The sequence below is a fragment of the Erpetoichthys calabaricus genome, chromosome 5, assembly GCF_900747795.2.
Source record: "Erpetoichthys calabaricus chromosome 5, fErpCal1.3, whole genome shotgun sequence".
Lineage (NCBI taxonomy): Eukaryota > Metazoa > Chordata > Cladistia > Polypteriformes > Polypteridae > Erpetoichthys > Erpetoichthys calabaricus.
Window position 1 is genome coordinate 101,685,241 of NC_041398.2, and position 22,875 is coordinate 101,708,115.

At 39.5% G+C, this 22,875-nt stretch overlaps 1 protein-coding gene across 6 annotated transcripts in view; it reads right to left on the reverse strand.

Annotated features, from left to right (window-relative positions):
• The window catches only part of LOC114651841 (janus kinase and microtubule-interacting protein 1-like), a 558,596-nt gene that overhangs the window by 141,972 nt on the left and 393,749 nt on the right, over positions 1-22,875 (reverse strand). For 5 of the 6 annotated variants that reach the window (XR_007935128.1, XM_051928214.1, XM_028801850.2 and 2 more), the window contains one exon: positions 10,412-10,633. Coding sequence is in view for 4 of the 6 variants with exons in the window: in XM_051928214.1 (XP_051784174.1) it covers positions 10,412-10,537 (126 nt within the window). In the remaining 2 variants the exon portion in view is untranslated. The remainder of the gene's footprint in view (positions 1-10,411; positions 10,634-22,875) is intronic. The other variant, XM_051928216.1, reaches the window with a different exon arrangement.

A 22,875-nucleotide genomic window follows, 5' to 3' on the forward strand; every position in this document is an offset into this window, starting at 1 on the left:
TTAACACATGGGGAGATGGATGAACTATGAAACACAGTTTATGTCTTTCATAATAGCTTAAACAGAAGACTATCATATGTTAAAAATGTTTATGGTAAGAATATATCAGACACAGGAAGAAATAGAAAAAGAAACATTTTAGCAATTTGTAGAAATGGTCACTAACTATCATCCTTAATTTTTTTTCAATGTATAATTTTGTAGGTCAAAAGATTGCATTCTACCAAGTAAGTAGTATATTTTTCTAACCTAGTCTCCTGGGTCACAGAAACCAGAGTGGTCTTAGTGCTGGTCCCATGCCCAGGTAAATTGGGGAGGATTGCATCATGAAGTGCACCCGGCATACAACCTGTGCCAAAACAAACATGCAGATGAGAAACAGAATGTCTATACTGTACAAGATCAGTCGAGGCCCGGAATTCCAATGAATGCCACCGATACTGCTGTCTAGCAGGATATCGGCAAAAACTATGCTAGTACTGAGCAAAGACGGTGACGAAGAACAAGAGAGGGGGAAAGCGGGTTCACAGGCAATTTAAGAGGAGAAAGGGAAAGAGTGTTTAGTTCTGAGATGGAACATATAATGTTGGCACTATAACTGGTAAACAGATAAAGCTGGCAGATTCAATAGAGAGGAGAAAGGTAGATTGACTGTGTATACAGGATACTACGTGGAAATGGAGTATGGCCAAAAGCATCAGGCTTATGTCAAGCTACAGTATACAGTATCTCACAAAAGTGAGTACACCCCTCACATTTCTGTAAATATTTTATTATATATTTTCATGGGACAACACTGAATATATGACACTTTGATACAATGTAGTCAGTGTACAGCTTGTATAACAGTGTAAATTTGCTGTCCCCTCAAAATAACGCAACACACAGCCATTAATGTCTAAACCGCTGACAACAAAAGTGAGTACACCCCTAAGTGAAAAATGTCCAAATTGTGCCCAAAGTGTCAATATTTTGTGTGTCCACCATTATTTTCCACCACTGCCTTAACACTCTTGGGCATGGAGTTCACTAGAGCTTCACAGGTTGCCACTGGAATCCTCTTCCACTCCTCCATGACAACATCACGGAGCTGGTGGATGTCAGAGACCTTGCGCTCCTCCACCTTCGTTTGAGGATGCCCCACAGATGCTCAATAGGGTTTAGGTCTGAAGACATGCTTGGCCAGTCCAGCACCTTTACCCTCAGTTTCTTTAGCAAGGCAGTGGTCGTCTTGGAAGTGTGTTTGGGGTCATTATCATGTTGGAATATTGCCCTGCGGACCAATTTCCAAAGGGAGGGGGAACATGCTGTGCTTCAGTATGTCACAGTACATGTTGGCATTCATGGTTCCCTCAATGAACTGTAGCTCCCCAGTGTCGGCAGCACTCATGCAGCCCCAAACCATGACACTCCCACCACCATTCTTGACTGTAGGCAAGACACACTTGTCTTTGTACTCCTCACCTGGTTGCTGCCACAAACGCTTGACACCATCTCAACCAAATAAGTTTATCTTGGTCTCATCAGACCACAGGACATGGTTCCAGTAATCCATGTCCTTAGTCTGCTTGTCTTCAGGTAAACTGTTTGCGGGCTTTCTTGTGCATCATCTTTAGAAGAGGCTTCCTTCTGGGACTTCAGCCATGCAGACCAATTTGATGCAGTGTTGTCTGAGCACTGACAGGCTAACCCCCCCCCCCCCCCCCCCCCCCTTTCAACCTCTGCAGCAATGCTGGCAGCACTCATACATCTATTTTCAAAAGACAACCTCTGGATATGATGTTGAGCATGTGCACTCAACTTCTTTGGTCGACCATGGCAAGGCCTGTTCTGAGTGGAGCCTGTCCTGTTGAACCGCTGTATGGTCTTGGCCACTGTGCTGCAGCTCAGTTTCAGGGTGTTGGCAATCTTCTTATAGCCTAGGCCATCTTTATGTAGAGCAACAATTCTTTTTTCAGATCCTCAGAGAGTTCTTTGCCATGAACATGGTATCAGGTTGAACTTAAAGTGACCAGTATGAGAGAGTGTGAGAGCAAGAACACTAAATTTAACACACCTGCTCCCCATTCACACCTGAGACCTTGTAACACTAACAAGTCACATAACACCGGGGAGGGAAAATGGCTAATTGGACAGAATTTGGACATTTTTTACTTAGGGGTGCATTCACTTTTGTTGCCAGCGGTTTGGACATTAATGGCTGTGTGTTGAGTTATTTTGAGGGGACAGCAAATTTACACTGTTATACAAGCTGTACACTGACTACTTTACATTGTATCAAAGTGTCATATCTTCAGTGTTGTCCCATGAAAAGATATAATAAAATATTTACAAAAATGTGAGGGGTGTACTGAATTTTGTGAGATACTATATGAAAAGTTCAACACAAAGGAAGGAGAAAAGCATTTGTACAGATTGGGCAAACAGATGGGCAGAGTGGGGAAGTACGTGCTACAGCTCAGGGTGATAAAGGATATAGATGGAAATTTGTTGACAAATTGAGGAGAGAGTTCTGAAAAGGCAGAAGGTGTACTTTGCACCTTATGAATATAGAAAATGAGAGATAGAATGCAGGTTGGATAAAATGGAAGTAGGAAATCGTGAAGTACCATAGATCAGCAAGTCTTAAGTGAGGGAAGCTATGAGGAGGATGAAAAGTGGAAAAGCTGTTGGCCTGGACAATATACCAGTGGAGGCATGGAGGTTAGGTGAGATGGTAGTAGAATTTCATGAAGATATAAGAAATTGTGACAGATACTAGGCTGAGAAGAGAGGTGGCGATCTGTGAGAGGAAATGGTTTCTTGCCAGAAAAGAGTACTACAGATGCAATGTTTGCTTTAAGAGTGTTGATGGAGAAGTACAGAGAAGATCAAAAGTAACTGCATTGCATGTTTGTGGACTTAGAGAAAGTATAAGACAGGGCGCTAACAGAAGAGTTATGATACTGTATGAAGACGTCGGAAGCAGCAAAAAAGTATGTGAGGGTGGTGCAGGATATGTATGAGGACAGTGTGACTACTGTGAAGTGTGTGGTAGGAATGACAGCCTAGATCAAGAGGAGAGTGGGATTACACCAAAGATCAGTTCTGATCCTTTATACCTTTGCTGTTGTGATGGACAAGTTGACAGATGAGGTTTTACAGGAATCTCCATGGACTATGAAGTTTGCTGATGTGTGACAGTCCAGGTTAGCTCCACCTGGGAGCCTCTTGATCCCATAATATCACAAGGCAAATGAGGACACATACATATAGCAAGGGGTAGGTGCAAATAGTGAACAATGCTTTTATTAAAGACCAACAAATCAAGTGCTCAAATAAATGCAGTTTAAAATCCTCATAAATAAAGCAATAATCCATTAAAATTGGAGCAAATCCAAGGAGGTTAAAATCTCCACAGATACATCCAGATAAACAAAGTACAGTCTGTGGCAGGTAAAATCTTTAATAAATAAATGCACAGTTAAAAATGTGTAAGACCTAGTGTCTCCATCTGAGAACAGACTGTGGTAAAGTCTGTGGCTGATTGCCATTTTAATTAAATAACAGCCACACTTGCGGCTATAAGTTGGGTGGCATTGTAGCGAGGCGAGAGCAGTTCCCGCGGCCATAATTGATGCCAGGAGCTGCTAATCGTCACAGCTGTGCCACGTCCCGAATTTAAAAGTTGAAGCGCGAGGAGGAAAAAGAAAGAAAAGAGAAAATGGAGAACAGAGAATAAAGGAAAACGGAGGCAGGAGGAGAAAAGAGCCAGTGCAGGAGTAAGCAAGCGGATGGGAGCAGGCCCCTGAGAAAGAAAGCAGGCAGCTGGGAGAACAGCCCCTGAGGAGGAGTGTGTGGCCGACACTTTTGGGGGGGGGGGGGTTGTCGGAAGCGGTCACTAAAACTGAGCAGTTCGGAGGAGCGGGAGCGAATGATAAGGTGAATGGCTCGCCACGTAAGGCCCGGAAGGCAGCAGGGGTCAAGGAGGCTTGGGTGGGACAGCCCCAAAATAAGCACCCTGGCCGTTGGGTACCCGAGTCTCAGTCCAGTGAGGGAGCCTGTATGTTGCTTAGGAGAGAAGGCAACCAGACCTGTAGGAAGGTCAGTTGCATCTGCTGATTGGGCAACTCCTCTCCTGTAAGGCTCCAGAAGGATTAGCAGATAAACAGTGAAGCCCCCAGATAAAGAGAAAGGGATTGGTTTAAAAAAAAAAAAAAAAAAAAAAAGGATTGTTCCTGCCAGTATTTTACCCTCATTTTTAAGGGATTCGCTTTTTGAAATTTTTACCCTCACATTTCATCTGATTTTATCGATTATTTATTTATGGAATGTTTTTTGGTTTTTTTTTTTTGGTTTTTTTTTTTTTTTTTCCAACACTACACAACTTCTTTGGACACTTGTTTGTTTGACTGTTTTTAATAAAAGCACCAAAGACTTTGCAACTTTTCCACTTGCTTCATGCGGTGTCCTCATTTGTCAGCTCATTCGGTTATGTTATAGATGGAAGTTGGGTTCAAGAAGCTCCCCAAACAGGAAGAAAGAGCACAGAGTCGTACCCGCACCATCACACTGACACCTCCCCATCTTACCCAATATGGAACCCTCTGCACAAAGAGAAGTCCCACTGACAAGCACGGCCTCTCCTCTGAAACAGGCTCAGGTCCGTACTGGTTATAGGCACCCAAACTGAGCCTCGCTTCACTCCATTTGTCTGCCGCTACATCTCCCCAGACAGGAGCCCTCTGCAAGGATCAGGTAACTCCAGCTCCTTGCCAATATACAGCCGTGTAGACCCTATTCAGCTCATTTCGAGTACCCATTCTACAATCCCCACTGGGACTCTTCTTCCTGGCTACCTGCCTCCATCTACCTGCAAACCGCTTGCGTGCTTGCCGCCCGTCATCCCTTCTTTCAGCCTCCGTCTTTCCTTATTGCTCCCAATTCTTACTTTCTCTCACTCATTCTAGACTCATTCCTCAACTTCCCCCTTTTTCCTTCCACGCAGGCTCCTTTAAAATTGTTATTTTTAATTGGGTGCAGGTGTGACACGCTGGTACCTCTGAGGAATAATTATGGCGCCCAACCGATCTACTGAACCCCCGCACATGTATGCAGTGCGATCTGTTAAGTACCCCAATTAGCCACGGATTGAAGCATGCCTGCACATTCCCACACCTGACTGGAGCCCTGCACATAAATATATAAAATATTCCCGACACCATAGACCACTAATCACAGGATGATATTGTGATCTGTAGCAAGAGTAGACAGTAGGTTGATACAAACCTGAAGAAGGAGGTACGCGCTGGAGAGAAGGTGAATGAAAGTCAGTAGGAGTAAGACGGAGTGCATGTGCATGAATGACAGGGAAGGTGGTAGAAGGGTGTGACTGCAAGGAGCAAAAGCTTTGAAGGTAGACTAAATTAAATACTTGGGGTCAGTAGGCCAAAGTAACGGAAAGCATGGCAGAGAAGTGAAAAGGATAGTGTAGGCAGGGTGGACTGGGTGGAGAAGAGTGTCAGGAGTGATTTGTAATAGAAGAGTACCTGCACTGGAAGGTCTATAAAACAGTAGTTGATGTTAATTTGGAGACAGTGGCACTAACAAAAAAACAGGAGGCAGAGCGGGAAGTGGCAGAGATGAAGATGCTACTATTTTTACTCTGAGTAACGAGGGCAGACCGAACTAGGAATGAGTATATTAGAGGGACAACACAGGTATGGCAGTTTGGTGACCAAGTGATAGAGGCTTGATTGACATGGTTTGGGCACGTGCAGAGGAGAGATGAGGGGTACATCGGAAAAAGAATGTTGAGGATGGAACTGCCAAGCAAAGTGAGAAGAGGAAGGCCAAAGAGGAGGTTTATGGATGTGGTGAGAGAGGACATAATTTTCTGCCACACAGACTGCCTTTATGTTAAAAACAAAAAAAAAAACAAAAACAAAAAAACAAAAAAACAGGGATAGATGAAGACCGATGATCCACTGTGGTGACACCTAAGTGGGAACAGCCAAACAAAGAAGTAATGGTAGTATATTCTTGTTACTATGATCAGCTTTTAGTTCACAATATTACCAGAAACCTACTATGTTAAGTTCAGTCTATTAGAAATGTTGTTATCTAGATTTCTTTCACAGTAAATAATATACAGTATATAACAAAACTGAGTACATCCAGGTGAATATCATTAAAATTTTAATTACAAATTTTGTCCATTTAATATGTTTGTTTATAGTTTAAGCCTAAATAGAATCAACCAATGAATTTGAAAAATGGTTAATGGTTTGACTAGTAATGAATGAATATAAAAATGAATAATGAACAATAATAAATGTCCATAATTAATAATCAACTACAACAAAAGTCAAAACACTTCTCATTAGTGAGATTACATTGTTTTAATATTTTGTATGTTCGTCTTTATTTTGGATGACAAAGTCTATATTCTTGGGCATCAATGATATCAGTCTTGCACAAATCTGTGGAGAGATTATCTGCCATTCTTCACATAAGAACATTCTTTTCAGCTGCTGGCGGGGTTTTGTTGGTCTACCTTTCGCTTTAAAATGCATGAAGTCAAGGACATACTAGGCCAGGTAGAAGTTTTCATTTTGTTCTTCTTTAAAAACTCTTTAGTGATTTTGCAGTCTATTTGGGATCAATGTCACGTTGAAAAATGACTCTCCTGACAAGCTTCTTGAGAGTGGAACTCATGTTTTCATTCAATATTTACATGCGCAAACTTCCATTCAAGGTGCCATCCATATTGAATATTCTTTGTACTCATGCAGCTCCTTATCAGCACACTCTCGCCTCCATGTTTCAAGGTTGCCACTATGCAGACACTTTGGTTGTCCTAACAAAGGTCAATGCCATACATTCTGAACTCCACCTGATCCTAAAAAAACATGTATTTTGGTTTCATCTGACCAAACAAGTGCTGTCAATATTTATTAAGTTTGTTTTCATGTCTTTTGTGAAAGTTTAATCTTGCAATTTTGTGCTGTTTTGTGAACAATGGTTTACTCTTGGACAATGGCCATACAAGGTTTACTTCATTCAATGTCCTTTGCACGGTCACCAATTTCAACAGATAATTCTTATGCAAAGTCAAAAGCACTTGCCTGCCTGTTATTCGATGCAAGGTTGCATCAATAGCAAATTGTTCATCATTCCTCAATGACGGACACTGCACTTTTTTTTTTTTTTTTAACTAAGAGTATGGCTCTTCCTATACCTCCTAACAACTGCTGCAACAGAGTTATGACTTAAATTCAGTAGCCCACTGATACTCTTATACCTATTTCCATCTTCATGAAGTTTCATTATCTGGTTTCTTAATTGCTCAGCCAATTCCTTATCATGTGGAGCCATGCTGCTCTAAGTGCAAACCAGGCCAAAACTGGGAAAGCTGCTTTGTTCACTGGTTATTTTATAACTTTGTTATGCAATTAGCCTTAATGGGAAATTACAGATGTAATGACTTTTGTTACATTGAGTTTGAACTCAATCAAATATCTCTGGAGAGAGCTGATATTAGCTGTCCACCGATGGTCTCCATTCAACCTCAGACAGCTTGAGTGGATTTGCAGAGAAGAATGGCAGAAAATCCCCAAATTCAGGTGTGTTAATCTTGTTATGTCATACTCAAGAAGATTTCAGGCTGTAATTGCTGCCAGAGGTGCTTCAGGTAAGAACTGTGTAAAGAGTCTGAATACTTGGGCTAATGTGATATTTCAGCTTTTTATATTGAATAAATTTGCATACATTTCTAAAATCTTGTTTTTACATTGTCATACTTGGGTACTGAGTGTTACTTGGTATGGTGTGAAATAAGAATTTTAATGATTTTAGAACAAGGCTGCAACATAGCAAAAAAAAAAAAAAAGTGAAGGGGTCTAAATACTTTGACTCCACTGTACACACAAGTTTTACAGATAATGTATACTGCAATTAAAAAGATGAACTAGAACGCTGATAATAACTTTCACTAATGCCATGGGCTGAGGAAACTAAGATCGAGAAGTAAACAAATGATAATGTTACAAGTAATACAGTATAAATAATTACAAAACATCACTGTAAAATAAGGCTCTTGACTAGATTTCCAAACTCTATACATATGAAATTCACACTGACAACAAATTAAAGTCTGTTGTTTTAAATAATGAAAGAAAAAACATGCTTTGGAATTGAGGACCCCCAACCAAAACAGCTTGCACAATAAAATGCACTCGATAGCATATGCTTCTTATGGAAATAAATATAATCTCTTCCAATGAATTACGAGTCACTTCAGCTCCACGCCAAAATACAGTCGTGTAGACCCTCTTCAGCTTGCTTTGAGCGCCCATCCTATGGGTCTCCATACTAGATCAATTTCACGTTGCAGATGGTGAAATTAGTTAGTTGTAGTGCTGTCTTTAATGGCAAATGATTTTCGACATAGTTTGCAGACTGCTGTCTTTTAAGCAACATTGGTCTTTTCAAAACCAAACCACCTCCACGCAAGTGAAGATGATCCAAGTTTTGCAATTAAATCTAACGACGTACACTGTGTGGCTGTTTATCCCCAGTGCTGTTTACTCACTCAGTTTTATGCTAGCTTCACTTGTGATGCACTGTCTATGAACTCACATGCAGTAGTCTTTCCTGTTAGGTTACATGGGACAGTAAATGCAAAGTGAGTGACATACTCGATAATTTGAGCTTGCACACTGTTAAAACAACAATTAAGGTATTATTGAGTATGCATAACGGACACTCCTAATTTGTAGCCATTACATAAAACGTGTTTATGCTGCCTATTTATACTTTTTTCCCAGATCTTGCAAAAATGACTGATGCAGACAAAGCACAGCATTTCTACATTCATGACCAGGTTTAACCAATAATTGCAAAATTGATTACTGTCTATCAAGCCACGGGTCCATTTAAAAATTAAAAAGATATTTACAGACCACAACATAAACGGCTACTTTATAAAGCAAATAATCCCTACAGCTTTGAATTTTCCTTTCCTACAGCACATTCATCCATTCAGTATAGTCACATGGAACCAGGATAACTCCTCAGCTTTTTTACAAGTAAATTTCTGCACAGATGTCATGTTTGTCAAATAGTTCTTTAAGAACAGGAAGTTATTAAATTAATATCTAACGATGCAGAGTTAGTCCTTAGCTGAGAGAGAAGATCTAATTTGTAATAATTACATTTTCAAACCACTATTCAATTAAGTTATGTAACACCATACTAGTAATTGACATTTAAAGTTTACCATAACTTGTACCCTTACATGTATTACTGCATCATGTTGGTTAATAATTATAATTATTATTATCAATAATTATCGTAATATATATATATATATATATATATATATATATATATATACATACACACACACACACACACACACACACACACACAGACACCCTAGTGGGTTCGTCCCCCGCTTGCTTCACTCGCCAACCCCCCCGACCTGTGCTATGCACCAGCCACTTTGTGTCTCGGCCACTCGCGTTGTGAAGTGGGGGGTTGAACGCACCCCAAGGATACACGGTCACTCCTCAGAAACTCTTAAACAGTGATACAATGGGAAACAAATAGTTTGTTTTTTACTTCCTCTTTGCTCGATCAGCTGCTTCAAACATTTAAAATCCTGTACAACAGCTGTCCTACTCTTTGTCTTTTAATTCCGGCCCCGGGTGTGATTAAATCCCTTGGCACAAAGTCTTGTCTCGAGTGACGCAAGTTCTTGATATTTTTAAGTTTAGAATTTAAAAACTGAATAAGAATCTGAAAATCTAACATCATCACATTAAAGTTTGATAAATTCTAAAAAGAATGATACCAAACATATATATGTAGGTTTTAAAATAAGCCCGATTTAAAGCGTGACAAAAAATGTGACATAAAATTGTTGCATTTTTAGACTTCTTAGAATCTTGTGATGGCTTTTTTCATACTGAATGTTATGCATATATCAGGAAAGAGTTGGATTAAACTCACCGTTTAACTTCATAGCTAAAATGCCCTACAAAGTAAGACTTCAAATGAACCATATTTCCTGAAATGTATGACTATTTTGCACCAAAATAATTTATAATCTGCATTAAATATAGTAATATGACAATTATGAAAAATATGACAACTTTCTATGGCAATTTATTTATTTATGAAATACAGGCCTTAATATTTTTTATCACCTTCTATACAGCATATAAACTTTTATTCATAAACATGTTTAAAATTAAATATCAAGTATTACAGCAAACAGCCAAAGCTACACATATATCAAATTACTGTAATTATGCTTTAAAACAAACAACAATTTCTACAGAAAATAAATTATAATAAAATAATAATGTATTAATATTTATGAATGCTCCCCTATTTGTTCAACAGCTTTAGAAATTAAATTGTGTACCTTGCTTTTTTCTTGCTGGAGCTCAATCTGAATGTCTGTTAGTTTACTTCGGAGCTCCTCATTAGCAGCCTGCAAGGCATCAATCACTGCCTCAGGCTTTTCACCTTTACGATTTTTCTTTGACATCTTGGTTATAATTTAGCTCTTCAGAAGCCTTTTGAAATCAAAACATGTTTCAGCAAAAGAAGCATTCAGCCATGGCACATCAAAGCATTAATGGTCCTATAAAAGAATAAAAGTGAAAACTTTATCAGAATCTGCATCAAAATCACTATCACTACTCATCAAAACAATCTACTAGGTAACACTAAATGCATTAGACAGTCTAAGCAGTATACCAAATCAATAAGAACATGAACATCATTTGTTGAACAGGCTGGGTAGTGCACAGTGCTGACTCCTGCTTAAAAGACCACTCATGAAGCAGACAAAAAAGTATGATGATCTTCTATAGCTCATCATTTACGATACAGTATATAAAGGTTGCCATGTTGGTTTGCAACAGCAGTACAAAAATATTAATTCCCTATGTTTCAAAACTATTTAAATTCTTTGTCTCAGAAAATAAAAACAACATACAGTATAAGATCACTTTGTCAAGGCATTTAATACAATTTTTCAAAACACTGAAATCAAATGTGTTTTCAAAATTAAACAATTAGTGGTTTAATCGACAATGCTTTTTATTCCTAATAAAGGGCTGTATTTTAGGTTCTTTGCTTTTGTCTTTATATAGCCAGTCACAGAAAGTTTTATTTCCAATCTAGCCTTTCTTGTTATGGTATAATAATATATTTGGCATATTTAAAACCATTGTCACATCATCATACAACAACTCCACAACTCTTCTCATACTGTTTCTGTTGACTTACACAGCACAATTTTTTTTGTTTGCACTCTGCTTTGCTTTGGGACATTGTTTGTAATTTAGAATGGTCCCTATGTTATCATTACATTCTTCTGATGTGCTGGTGTTAAAAGACAAACTCCAGGGGGTAATAAAATAAATTATACATAAAACTACATAACTTTCAACATTACTGCAACTGACGTTAAAAATACACTCATAGTGGAAGAATAAATATTCTTTAAACTTCCTTGAGTATAAACATTATTTTAGTAGTTACTTTCCCTACATCCTAACTAATATCAAAGAAACAAGATCTTTTAAAATAGTACATATTGTTTATGCAGCTAAACACACAAGAGAGGAATAACTACTGAATAACTCAAAGTAGCCTCCTTAGCATTAGACCCAAGCATTACACGGGCTGCGAAATCCATGCTAAAAGAGTTAGTCCCAAGTATCACTCAGGCAACTATACAGATGCGCCTTGCGTAAGCATTAGAACCAAGAATCACTTGGGTTGTAAAAGTGCTGTCAGTGCTGCCATTCTTTGGAGAGATTATGTCTGAGTGTAGGTTTTCACTAATTATGAAATATCTGCACTTTACCAGGAATGAAGACTTTGATGAAAATTCCCATCCATCACCCAAAATGAAGAAAATTTGGGAGATATACCAGGCAACAGTAGTAAAATTTTAGAGTGTTTGCATTTTGGACTGCAATGTCAGCACTGACAAAAGTCTCATGGTTTATAAGGGCAGACTGTCATGGATACGGTACATTGCATCAAAAAGAGCAAGATTTTGCATAAAGTTTCACTAGCTTTGTGAATCTAAAATGGGATACATTTGGAATTCATTTCTGTACACAGGGAAAGGGACAAGGTTTGACCCAAAATACAGTATGGCATTGCTACGTCATCGGTGCCAACTTTGATAGATGCTCTGCTGGATCAAGCTTACTTGGTAACCATGGACAATTTGTATATTTCGCTACAGCTATTTGACATCTTGCTGCAAAGAAAGACTAACACAAATGGAACAGTGCGTCCTAACCGTTGTGAAATGCCTGACGACTTTGGCAGAGCCAAGATACATCAAGGTGCGCTTGTAGCTTGGCAAAATGGTAAAGTGCTTGCTCTGAAAAGGAAGGCCAATAAAGATGTTTGTCTTCTTAGCACTGTACATAACGCAGCTATGGTCACTGTACAAGCAAAAGGCAATAAGCAGTTTACTAAGTATTGTGCTGTTGGAGTAAAATAACAGGATGGGTGGCATAGATCATGTGGATCAAGAATTAACTTTCTATCCCGTTATGCAGAGGCTACAAAAGAAATACTGGTGGAACGGTGCATTTGAAATGCATTCGTGTACATATCCACCATCCACACTAAAGAGTCACGGTCGACCCAGTACATGTATCAAACCATAGCTTTTCATTGGTAGACAATTTACTGATTATATACCTCCAACAAGGGGGAAAAAAACAGACTTACACCTGTGCGGTGTGCTGTTCAAAAACTGATAAATCTGGAAAGAAAATCCGAACAGAAACACGCTATTATTGTCCTGAATGAGATGTTGGATTAAATCTTTCAACCGTGCTTTAAAATTTACCACACACTACTCATTTTGAGATTATATACTGTTTTGGTATCATCTGTCCCTGCTGATACACACACATACATCTACCCCTAATCTGCCCCCCTGTAGACATGCACACGCACTTTCCCTCATAATCCTCCCCTGCAGACCCACGCACATAGATCACTGGTCTCTGCAGGCGTACTACCTCAGGAAAAGTCTGAACTTGATGATGTTTTATAGCTGCTATTTATTTTATTATTCATAGTGTATTGTGTATTTTAAGTATTCTGCCTTGAAGCCGGGTCCTAGCAACAAAAAAGGTCGTTATGTGTATGCATAATGACAATACAGAATTCTACTACTATTTGTAGTATTATTACTGTTCTTATTTTTATTATTGTTCATTTCATATTATTTTTATTCATCATTACTATTATTTGTATCATTATTACACATTTGAGATTTAAAAAAAATGTAATTATTCATGCCCAAAAAAATGCAATGGTTTTTACATGTTTTTTGGAATAAAATGCAACGCTAAGGCGGTTAAAAAGCTTGCTGCCCTACTACGCCTTACATGCTAGGTGGGATGGCTTGCCTCCGCACTATGCACAACTAAATCTTTTCCTTTTTCCCAGCACTCAATGTTTTTGCCTAATCTCTCTTCCTAAATCTAGGCACAAGGTACCCATGGTTCAAAACAGTTTTAAGCTCCCTCTATAGGTTTCCTCCAGGACAAGCGCCAGAATCATCATTCCAAATTGTGGCTCAGCGATAGCGCTACTGTCTTCTAACAAGGACACCAGTGTTCAAGTCCCAGGTTTTCATTGCATGGAGTTTACATGTTCTCCCAATGTCTGTTTGGTTTTCCATCCACAGTCCAAACACATGCAGCTTATATGGATTGGTGACACTACATTAGCCCCAGAGTTGTGTGTATATGTGTCTTAACCCTGTTATGGACTGGTGCCCTGTCCAGGGCTTGCACTTGCATTGCACATAATGCTTGTTGGCATTGGCTTCAGCATAGCTGGTAGCCTGTTCAGAATAAGCAAGTTTTCACTGTCAAAATTACGAGACTATGTAAAAATCTACTTCTAGCCTTCTAAAAGCCACAACTATCGTCTTGTAATTTCTGCAAGTAATCTTGCTGATTTTTTCTTTAACAAAAACCTCTGCCATAACAATGATAAGCCTTCTCACTGCTAGGATCATCCTTTCTCTCCATACAAAGTTTGCTGAATCACTATCCTCTTTACTAGGAGGACAATATGATTATAAATTAAGGATTTTTTAAACAACTCAGTTTTGGATTCAGTACTTTATATTCAGGAACATTGTTCTGGAATCATTTTAAATATATAGCTAGCTAGACATCACAGGATACAAAAGCATTTACCCAGTCAAATATCATTGTGATATGACATGTCCAAGCAAATTCACTACTTTCGATTTGTTAATACACCTTAATAAATTGAGTAGAACTGATATCGAACACTAAATTCTTAACCCTAAGACCAAAGAATTATAAGGTCTTTCATATTTTATAAAAAAAAATACATGTATACCCAAAACACAAATATACAATAATCACTTCTACACTTGACATGTACACCATGAATCCATGGATACATCCTGCATTATGTCGACTGTACAGGCTGGTGTACTGAGGAGAATGTGATCTTCTATAGACAACACCTCCTATGTACAATCTTGATAAAAGGTCCACACAATTAGTTTCAGATTTTTCTTTTAGCTTTGATGTGCAAAAATATTAATCTCCTCTTTAACCTTATTAGTGTCCAAGTGTCTCTTAGTCTTAGAATTCTTAGAAAAACAGTTAATCTAGAGTAGAACTCGAGTTAACTGATTTTGATAAGATATGGAGTGTTAAGTGTTCCTGTAGATGAAACACCACCATACTACAAAATAATCATGCATGTTTCTATGTGTTCTGCCACTCTATGATAACTCCTCAACATTCATGACTGGGCAGAGCCTTCAACAAAAAGCATAGTGGCATATAAACAAAAAGCTGTAAAGGCAGTTTTAGAGCAAACTGAAACCTAACCATTAGTTGATTCAACCCATAGTGATGACATTGTGAACTGGTCAGATGATGTTGGCACAGACACTGAAATAAATGCATATGACACTGTAGGACCAAACCACCACAATATGCCTGTTGAATTTGGCCCCGTGAAGGTTCACTATGGTGCAAGTAGTTTTGTGCTAAAAAAAAAAAAAAAAAAAGGCAAAATAACTGTCACCAATGCACAGCCCAATGTTGCAAACATATCACATGAAGGAAGTATACTAAATCTACATCAATACTTTACTTTATTTACACATAATACATTTACATGTTTCTGTTACACATTATAAAAAATTCTTATTGAAAAAGATTAAATATTTTTGACTTTTTTCCCCCAGGGGTAAAAATTACACTTAAGAAGCTACATCTTGTACATTGCTGAAAAATGTTATATTCAGTGCTGACTTTTAGTTTTACGGTGGACACTTCATCCTTGGCAACAGTGTCCAACTAAGGACTCGTTTATACTTTACGCTCAGAACACGTACACGCACACATCATGGTGCGGTGTTATGGGTCCACAGCTCTCCCAGCAAAGGCCAGCAGTTTTATTTAAATAAATAATCACCGCGCTTGCGGCTTAGGAGGGGGCGTAGTGACTGTAGCGAGCTGCAGGGCGATCTGCGGTGTGGGCGTTTCTCACCCAAGTGCACAGGTGGGAGACTGCCCACATTCGTGATTGTTCCTGTGGCTAATGGGCTGCAGCTGCCATGTCCTTTCTGCATATATTAGAGAAGCCAGAGACGGTTAGTGGATAAAGAGGAAAAGAGAGGAAGGAGAACGGGAGGTAGCGAGAAGACAGGGGTTAGGTGGAGAAAGTCGGTATGAGGAAGGAGAGAGAGCGAGCGAGCGAGCGAGAGCAGGCTCGCATTAGAGAAAGCAGGCAGCTGGGAAGAGAGCCCACGAGGGGAATGTTTGGCCGACACTCAGTGGGGCTGAAGGAAGCAGTCGCTCCAGCTGAGCGACTAAGTAGTTGGAGTGACCAGTAGAGGAATCGACTTGGCCGTTGCTATGAGCAGGAGTAGAGGAGGCTTTGGACTGGTTTAGCCTCAGCGTGAGCGCCTTGGCTGCTGGGGAATTGACCAAAGTCTTGGTCCGGTTGGGAGCCCGACGTAGCCAAGGGTCGGAGGGCTACCGGACCTGATTGAAGGGAAGCTGTTCCTGCAGGTAGGCGACTCTCCTGTAGAGCAGCCCAGATGGGTGTAGCAGGGGAGCCGCCATGGTAACAGAAGACACCGGGCTTTGTAATTTTAAAGGATTGCTTCTTGTTGGATTTTTAATCTCGTTATTCTTAGATGATGTTTCTATTTATTGATTTTAACCTCCACGTTTCATTTTATGGATTATTTATTTAATGAAGACTCTGAATTGCACAGCACTTGATTTGGACACTGTTTTGACTCTTTTAACACTAGAATTACCAGAGTCTACGAAAAAACTCGTAGATCCGGCCCACCTTAAAACCGTTCTCACCTCTCTTTTGTCTTCTAAATGTGCCGATTAAGAGGAGCAGCGAGCAGCCGGCTATTCCATCCCCCACCGTCGCAGAACGTTCACTAAGTTTTCCCAGCTCATGCCTTGTTTGATTACCTGGGAGTGACTGAACTGCTGGAGTTTTAGAATAGAAATAATAGATCGCTATTTGGAATACATGCATTTCATGCGTGTTTTGTTTCTACAGTAATCTGTGTAAACACATTGCTAAAACAGAAACTTTTTCATATTTTAGTAATAAATGCTACAAAATGTAGGCATAAACTATAGAATGTGTAAAGCCCGAGTTCCTAAGATCAAATAAACACTTCCACAAAAGCTTCACACACCATATAACAGCTTCCGTGGCGTAGCGCGCTAAGATTTGCCTCTCAGACCGAGTAGCTTTTCTCTGCCTCACAAACATGAGTTCAATTCCCCGCTGGGGATAAAGTGTTACTTCTTTTTTCTCTTTTTAACCTCAAACGGACATAAAATTTGTAAATTGGTATGCACTGTCAGTTAATGAGATCGTTATATTTTCATGTGGGATGCTCCTTTTAAAATATTTTTTTAACAATTGAGACTGCAATTAACATGAACAACTGTCCTTATAACTAATTTTTTTCAAGATCCATAACACACAGACAGACAGGCAGAGATACACAAACAAACAAACAGGGAAGGCACATGTACTGAAAGGAAAAAAAAATCAACATGCGCGTTGTTTCTGCAGCACTGAATGAGCTCACCCGCTCTAACATCACTCCTCCCCCGATCTGGTTCTCTAAGTAACAGCGCAAGTACAGACGCAAACCAAGTGTAATCAAGAGTCCTGGTTCGATCCCCACTCACTCCTATATTTGCCGTTTTCAGTAGTAAGCTGCTCTTTTTGTTAATATTATACAGTACACACATGCACTTGATTTGTGTCTGTACTTGCGCTGTTACTTAGAGAGTCAGATCGGGGGAGGGGTGACGTTAGAGCGGGTGAGCTTATTCAGTGCTGCAGAAACAACGCACATGTTGATTTTTTTTTTTCTTTCAGTACATGTGCCTTCCCTGTTTATTTGTATATCTCTGCCTGTCTGTCTCTGTATTACGCAGTGCTCTGTCTGTCTGTGTGTTATGGATCTTGAAAAAATAAGTTATAAGGACGGTTTGCTGACTTGGAGCACCACTGCCTTACTGTGCCACAGAGACGCGAGTTCGATTCCCAGCTTTGAAGAAAGTGTTTTTTTTTTCCTCAAACGGACATTGAATTTATAAATTGGTATGCACTGTAAATCGTTAACTTTAAAATGTCAATCGTGGTTATTTCTGTTGATTAATTCATGCTTTTTTACTTAGAGTCAGAACAGGAGCTTTTTCAGCTTATTCAGCTTCTGATCTGACTCAAACAGCGCCAGTATAACTTCACACCCAACCTGACGCTGTTCGTTTTCAAATAATATTGCATTACTTGGACGATGTTTTCTGATTGGTACTATTCGCGTTATAAAATGATTTCTTCAAAACGTCACATATATTTGTCTCTTTCTTTTTTTAAAATGTGCGTTGTAGCACTCAGCAACTGGCCACCTGCATGTTCTTGCGCACACTAAATAAGACAGCGCTATATGCAATCATCAGATTCAAATGTTAACAGTTATATAGCACAGAATGGAAATCAGCAGTTCTTAGCATTCCACCTACTGTAACTTGCTGTCTTTTTTCTTCGGTTATAGTCTTGAATAAAAGTGCACTTGTTTTGTTATACTTTTACATCAACATATGTTCCTGTGTTTGAGCTACATGGGCATGCTCAAAAAATACACGTATAATGCCACGAAAAGTGCATGCAGACACTTCAGTTCGCAAGCATTGGTACGACAATGCAGTCAGAAGTACACTGCAGAGCTTTAGCAGTGTCAGATGGGGAGTGTCTGATGATTGCATATAGCGCTGAAGTTACTGCTCTTTACTATGCTTTCCTCTGCATGTCCTGGAGTACAAAAGAAACAGCATACAGCAACACGTGGGGACTGGCAATACTGGGGGGAAAAAACACGAGGTCGTATGTATCGTGATACACTGCAGAACTATAGCGCGTCTTTATGTAAAAACAGCAGTGTCAGGTGGGGGGGCGGTAGGGATGGATCCTGAACGCGACTGAGACAATGAAAAGTGAATTTTAAAAAAATAAAGCTAACCTTTACAAATATCATAAATTACACCGGCTGTTACAGACTGAAATCAAATGTATCTTTTTATTCTAAAATAGTGAAAATAAGAACACTACTCAAATGGGAGTTGTGCAGGATCGAACTCATGACCTTCTGATTCCCAGTCAGCGACTGATACTGTTACGCCACAGAAGCAGTGATAGTTAAGTCATGTCAATGTCTCACACTAAGACGGGTTTTTTTGGCGGTGGCTTTTTTTTGTACCTTTTGTGAAAGTGTCTTTGATATTTGGACTTCAGGCTTCATACATTATATAGTTTATGCCTACATTTTGTCATTTGCTACTAGAATATTATAAACCGTTTCTGTTTTAACAATGTGTTTACACAGATTACTGTAGAAATGCAACACATATGAAATGCGTGTGTTCCAAATAACAATCTTATTATTTCTACTCTAAAACTCCACTTCACTCCCAGATAATCAATCAAGGCATTAGCTAGGAAAAGCTTGTTTACGTTCTAAGTCGTTGGGGGGATGGAATAGCCGGCTGCTGGCAGCTTGTCTTTATCAGTACATTTAGATGACAAAAGACGCTGGCGGAGTGGTGAGAAGGGTTTTAAGAAGCGATTTAAGGTGCGCCGGATCTACGAGTTTTTTCGTAGGCTCTGGTAATTCTAGTGTTAATAAAAGCACTGTTTGCACATTTATACATCATCCCCTTGCTCAAATGTTATTGCCTCACTGTCTAGCTCATTGGTGACATTACCGACGGTGTTGGGTTCAAGGGCTCCCTCACCTTCGATAGAAGCACGGAGCTGAACCCTCATCGTCACACATGGCTGCCACGTATTCCCAGTGTTCATTTGACGTGTCCTCTGAGCAGGTCCTTAAAAATTAACGCAACGCATGCGCGAGTTGCAGTACCAGCAAAAAGTCAGGGAGTGCAGTGTGATAAAAGTTGGAATGTGACGTCAGAGTCTCTGTGTACTATCTACATGTGACAGAAAGCCTCTATGTGGATCCTACAGGATCGATGTGTGCGCTTCGATGTTTGTTGAATGGTTCGTTTGGAGAAGCAAAATGCTGACATACAGATGCATTTGTGGTGCGATTATATTCAAGCATCGCATATTCCCGATCATAATGACACGATTCATTTTAAAAGTCTTGCATACCATATTTTGTGCCGTCTTTTTTTTCTGGGGCTTCCTCCTGACCTGACAGCAGCGGTAAACAGCAATAGATCATTACACAGAACGCATTAAATGTATATTTTAACTCTCTGCACATTTAGAATCCTTAGATTTATACTTGATATCACTTTCATGATGAAATACATTAAAGTATGTATGTTGCATTTTACAGATAAATCATTAATTTCGTTTAAATAATGAATATTGTTAATAATTACACACATGGGGGTGACACGGTGGCGGAGCGGTAGTACTGTTGCCTCGCAGGGAGTCATGGCGCTGGTATTCCCTGCCTGGAGTTTACATGTTTTCCTGCTGGGTTTCAACTGTGAGCTCTGGTTTCCTTCCAAAGATATGCAGATTTGGTGACACTAAAATGACGTAAAATGCTCCATATAGGGATTGTTTCTGCCTCGTGCCCAATGCTTGCTAGAATGGCACATCACTGGATTGATGGATTTAATCATTAAACATCCTTTACAGAGATATTGTGGTAAGGTGTCATTGGAATTTAATGGGTGTTCCAGGCAATTCACAACACAGCGAAGCCGAACCTTTTCTGACTGTGATAATATCTCGCACTGCCACCTGGTGGATTCTTCCAGATTTACGTAAAGTACATGCACAAGTATAAACAGTAAAATGTTTGCGTAGTAGGAGTGTCCCCTGGAGCATGTGTGGCGTGAAATATAAACCTGGCCTTAGTCTCTACGTATAAAACCTTAGCAGTTATAATTTATTTAACTGCAGGATTTACGTAGTTTGGATTTCTACCATTCTGCACTGAGGACCTGCCAAATATAAGCCCCTTTTTATTGTTAACATCACTAAACCTTTGGCCGATTTCTTAATAATTGGTTATTTTTATAAACTTTAAATAAAGCCATCTGCTTTTAGTTGTTTTGTTTCATTTATAACATAGGTAAAGACTCGCAGTGTCACAATGTATGCACTGTTTAAAAAAGAGAAATACACAGAAACATAGGGTCCTCTGGTCTCTATAATCTATAATAATAAAAGGCAAAGCCCTCACTGACTCACTCACTCACTGACTGACTGACTCACTCATCACTAATTGTCCAACTTCCCGTGTAGGTGGAAGGCTGAAATTTGGCAGGCTCATTCCTTACAGCTTACTTACAAAAGTTAGGCAGGTTTCATTTCAAAATTATACGCGTAATGGTCATAACTGGAACCTCTTTTTTGTCCATATACTGTAATGGAAGGCAGCAAGATGGCCGTAGGAGACTGAGTTGCATGTCGCGTCATCACGCCTCCCACGTAATCACGTGAACTGACTGTGAACTCAGTACGTAGAAAAGAAGGAGGAGCCCCAAAGAGCGCTGAAGAAAACATTCATTACACAATTGAAAAGGCAGCGAAACAATAAGAAGCGAGTGAGTGACGCATACAAGCATCTTCATAAGACACGAGGTATAAAAAAGCACGGTGTAAACCGTAAGTCTAAATTAACTTTATAGAAACGCTCCCGCTGCCGTTTGCAATACCATATTCGCGAGATACAAGTTTAATGAGAAGACACGAGGTATAAAAAAGCACGGTGTAAACCGTAACCTTAAATTAACTTTATAGAAATGCTCCCGCTGCCGTTTGCAATGCCATATTCGCGAGATACAAGTTTAATGAGAAGACACGAGGTATAAACGAGAGTTTGCATCACTTTGTAACAGAGTTAAAATTGCTGTAGCGAGAAACTTTTAACTGCCGGGTCTTAGCTAACATTAAATAAACCCGTGGACATCGCAACATCACACAAGAGAGCGGCTCACGTGAAGTGACTGAACGCAGCAGGAGTGATCACTTCCATGAATCAAACCTGTTCAAAAAACACATCACAGAATTGATAAGGTAGGAAAAGAATATGAAACAAAGCACGGTATAAACCGTAACTTTAAATTAAGTTTATAGAAACGCTGCCGTTTGCAATACCATATTCGCCCCTGCGAAGCGTGGTGATTTTGCTATATATATTAAACTATTTCAACCATTGTATGATCTGCTTCACACAACTGAAAGAGGGCACCGTGGCAGAAGTTAGCCGACTTGCTCACCAACCACAAGCGTTACCTGGTAGGTAACCACCCATACAATCAGATTGTGAATCAGACTACGAATGCCTGCAATGTAATTACCCCGATCTACATGCTGTCAAATGAACGAACCACACGCCGTGGCACAACGTTAGGGGCTTCGCCTCTACGTCCGAGGATCGATTCCCGTAAGGGAGTGCAGTGACTGTGTACTCCTGATGAGCCCACAATTACGGCGAAACACGTGTCGCATACTATGCATCTTCAAAGCACGGTGTAAACAGTAAGTTTAAATTGAGTTTATAGAAACGCTCCCGCTGCCATTTCCAATACCATATTAGATGACTTTGTAACAGAGTTAAAATTGCTGGAGCAATAAATTTTTAACTGCCGGGTCATGTCGCGTGTTCTTGGGTAGGTACACCAAAAAATGTATACATTTATGCATGTAATGGGCAAACAAAAAATGTACTATACCCGAAAGCACTACAGTAGTACTCAATGTATCTTTACTTCTTAAATGTTAATGTTTTACTGTTTAATGATTTATACGCTTCTTATATGTTATTCAGATTCTTTTATCAAAATACCAGTAACAGCACACTGCACGATAACGTGGAGTGAATACACTTGACATGAGCATTCATGTTATTTATCCTCTTTCTCTGTACGTTTACCATTCGTTTGCTCAGAGGTTGATGTGCTTGCTGCTTAATGAGCAGCTCTTCACCCTAGCGTCCCGCTGCTTCTCTTCTTTCGTCGGCATCTTTTCCCATTAAAACTGATTTTTTTAAAACTTAGTATGTTTTCTTTAATTTTTCAGTTAAGCTGGCACTTAAGTCTTCAATCTGCCTCAAGAATGATTAGCGAAGGTGGTAGACAATGAAAACGTCAGCCGTACGCATCCGCCACGCACGCACTGGTGCGCGCAGCTGTGAGTTCATTCTACAATAAAATAAAATAAAGATAAAAAGAGTAATAACTTGCAGCACCGCTATTCAATTACACTTGCCTAACGCCTCTCCTAAGGGGAAATACTGTGGGATCTGGG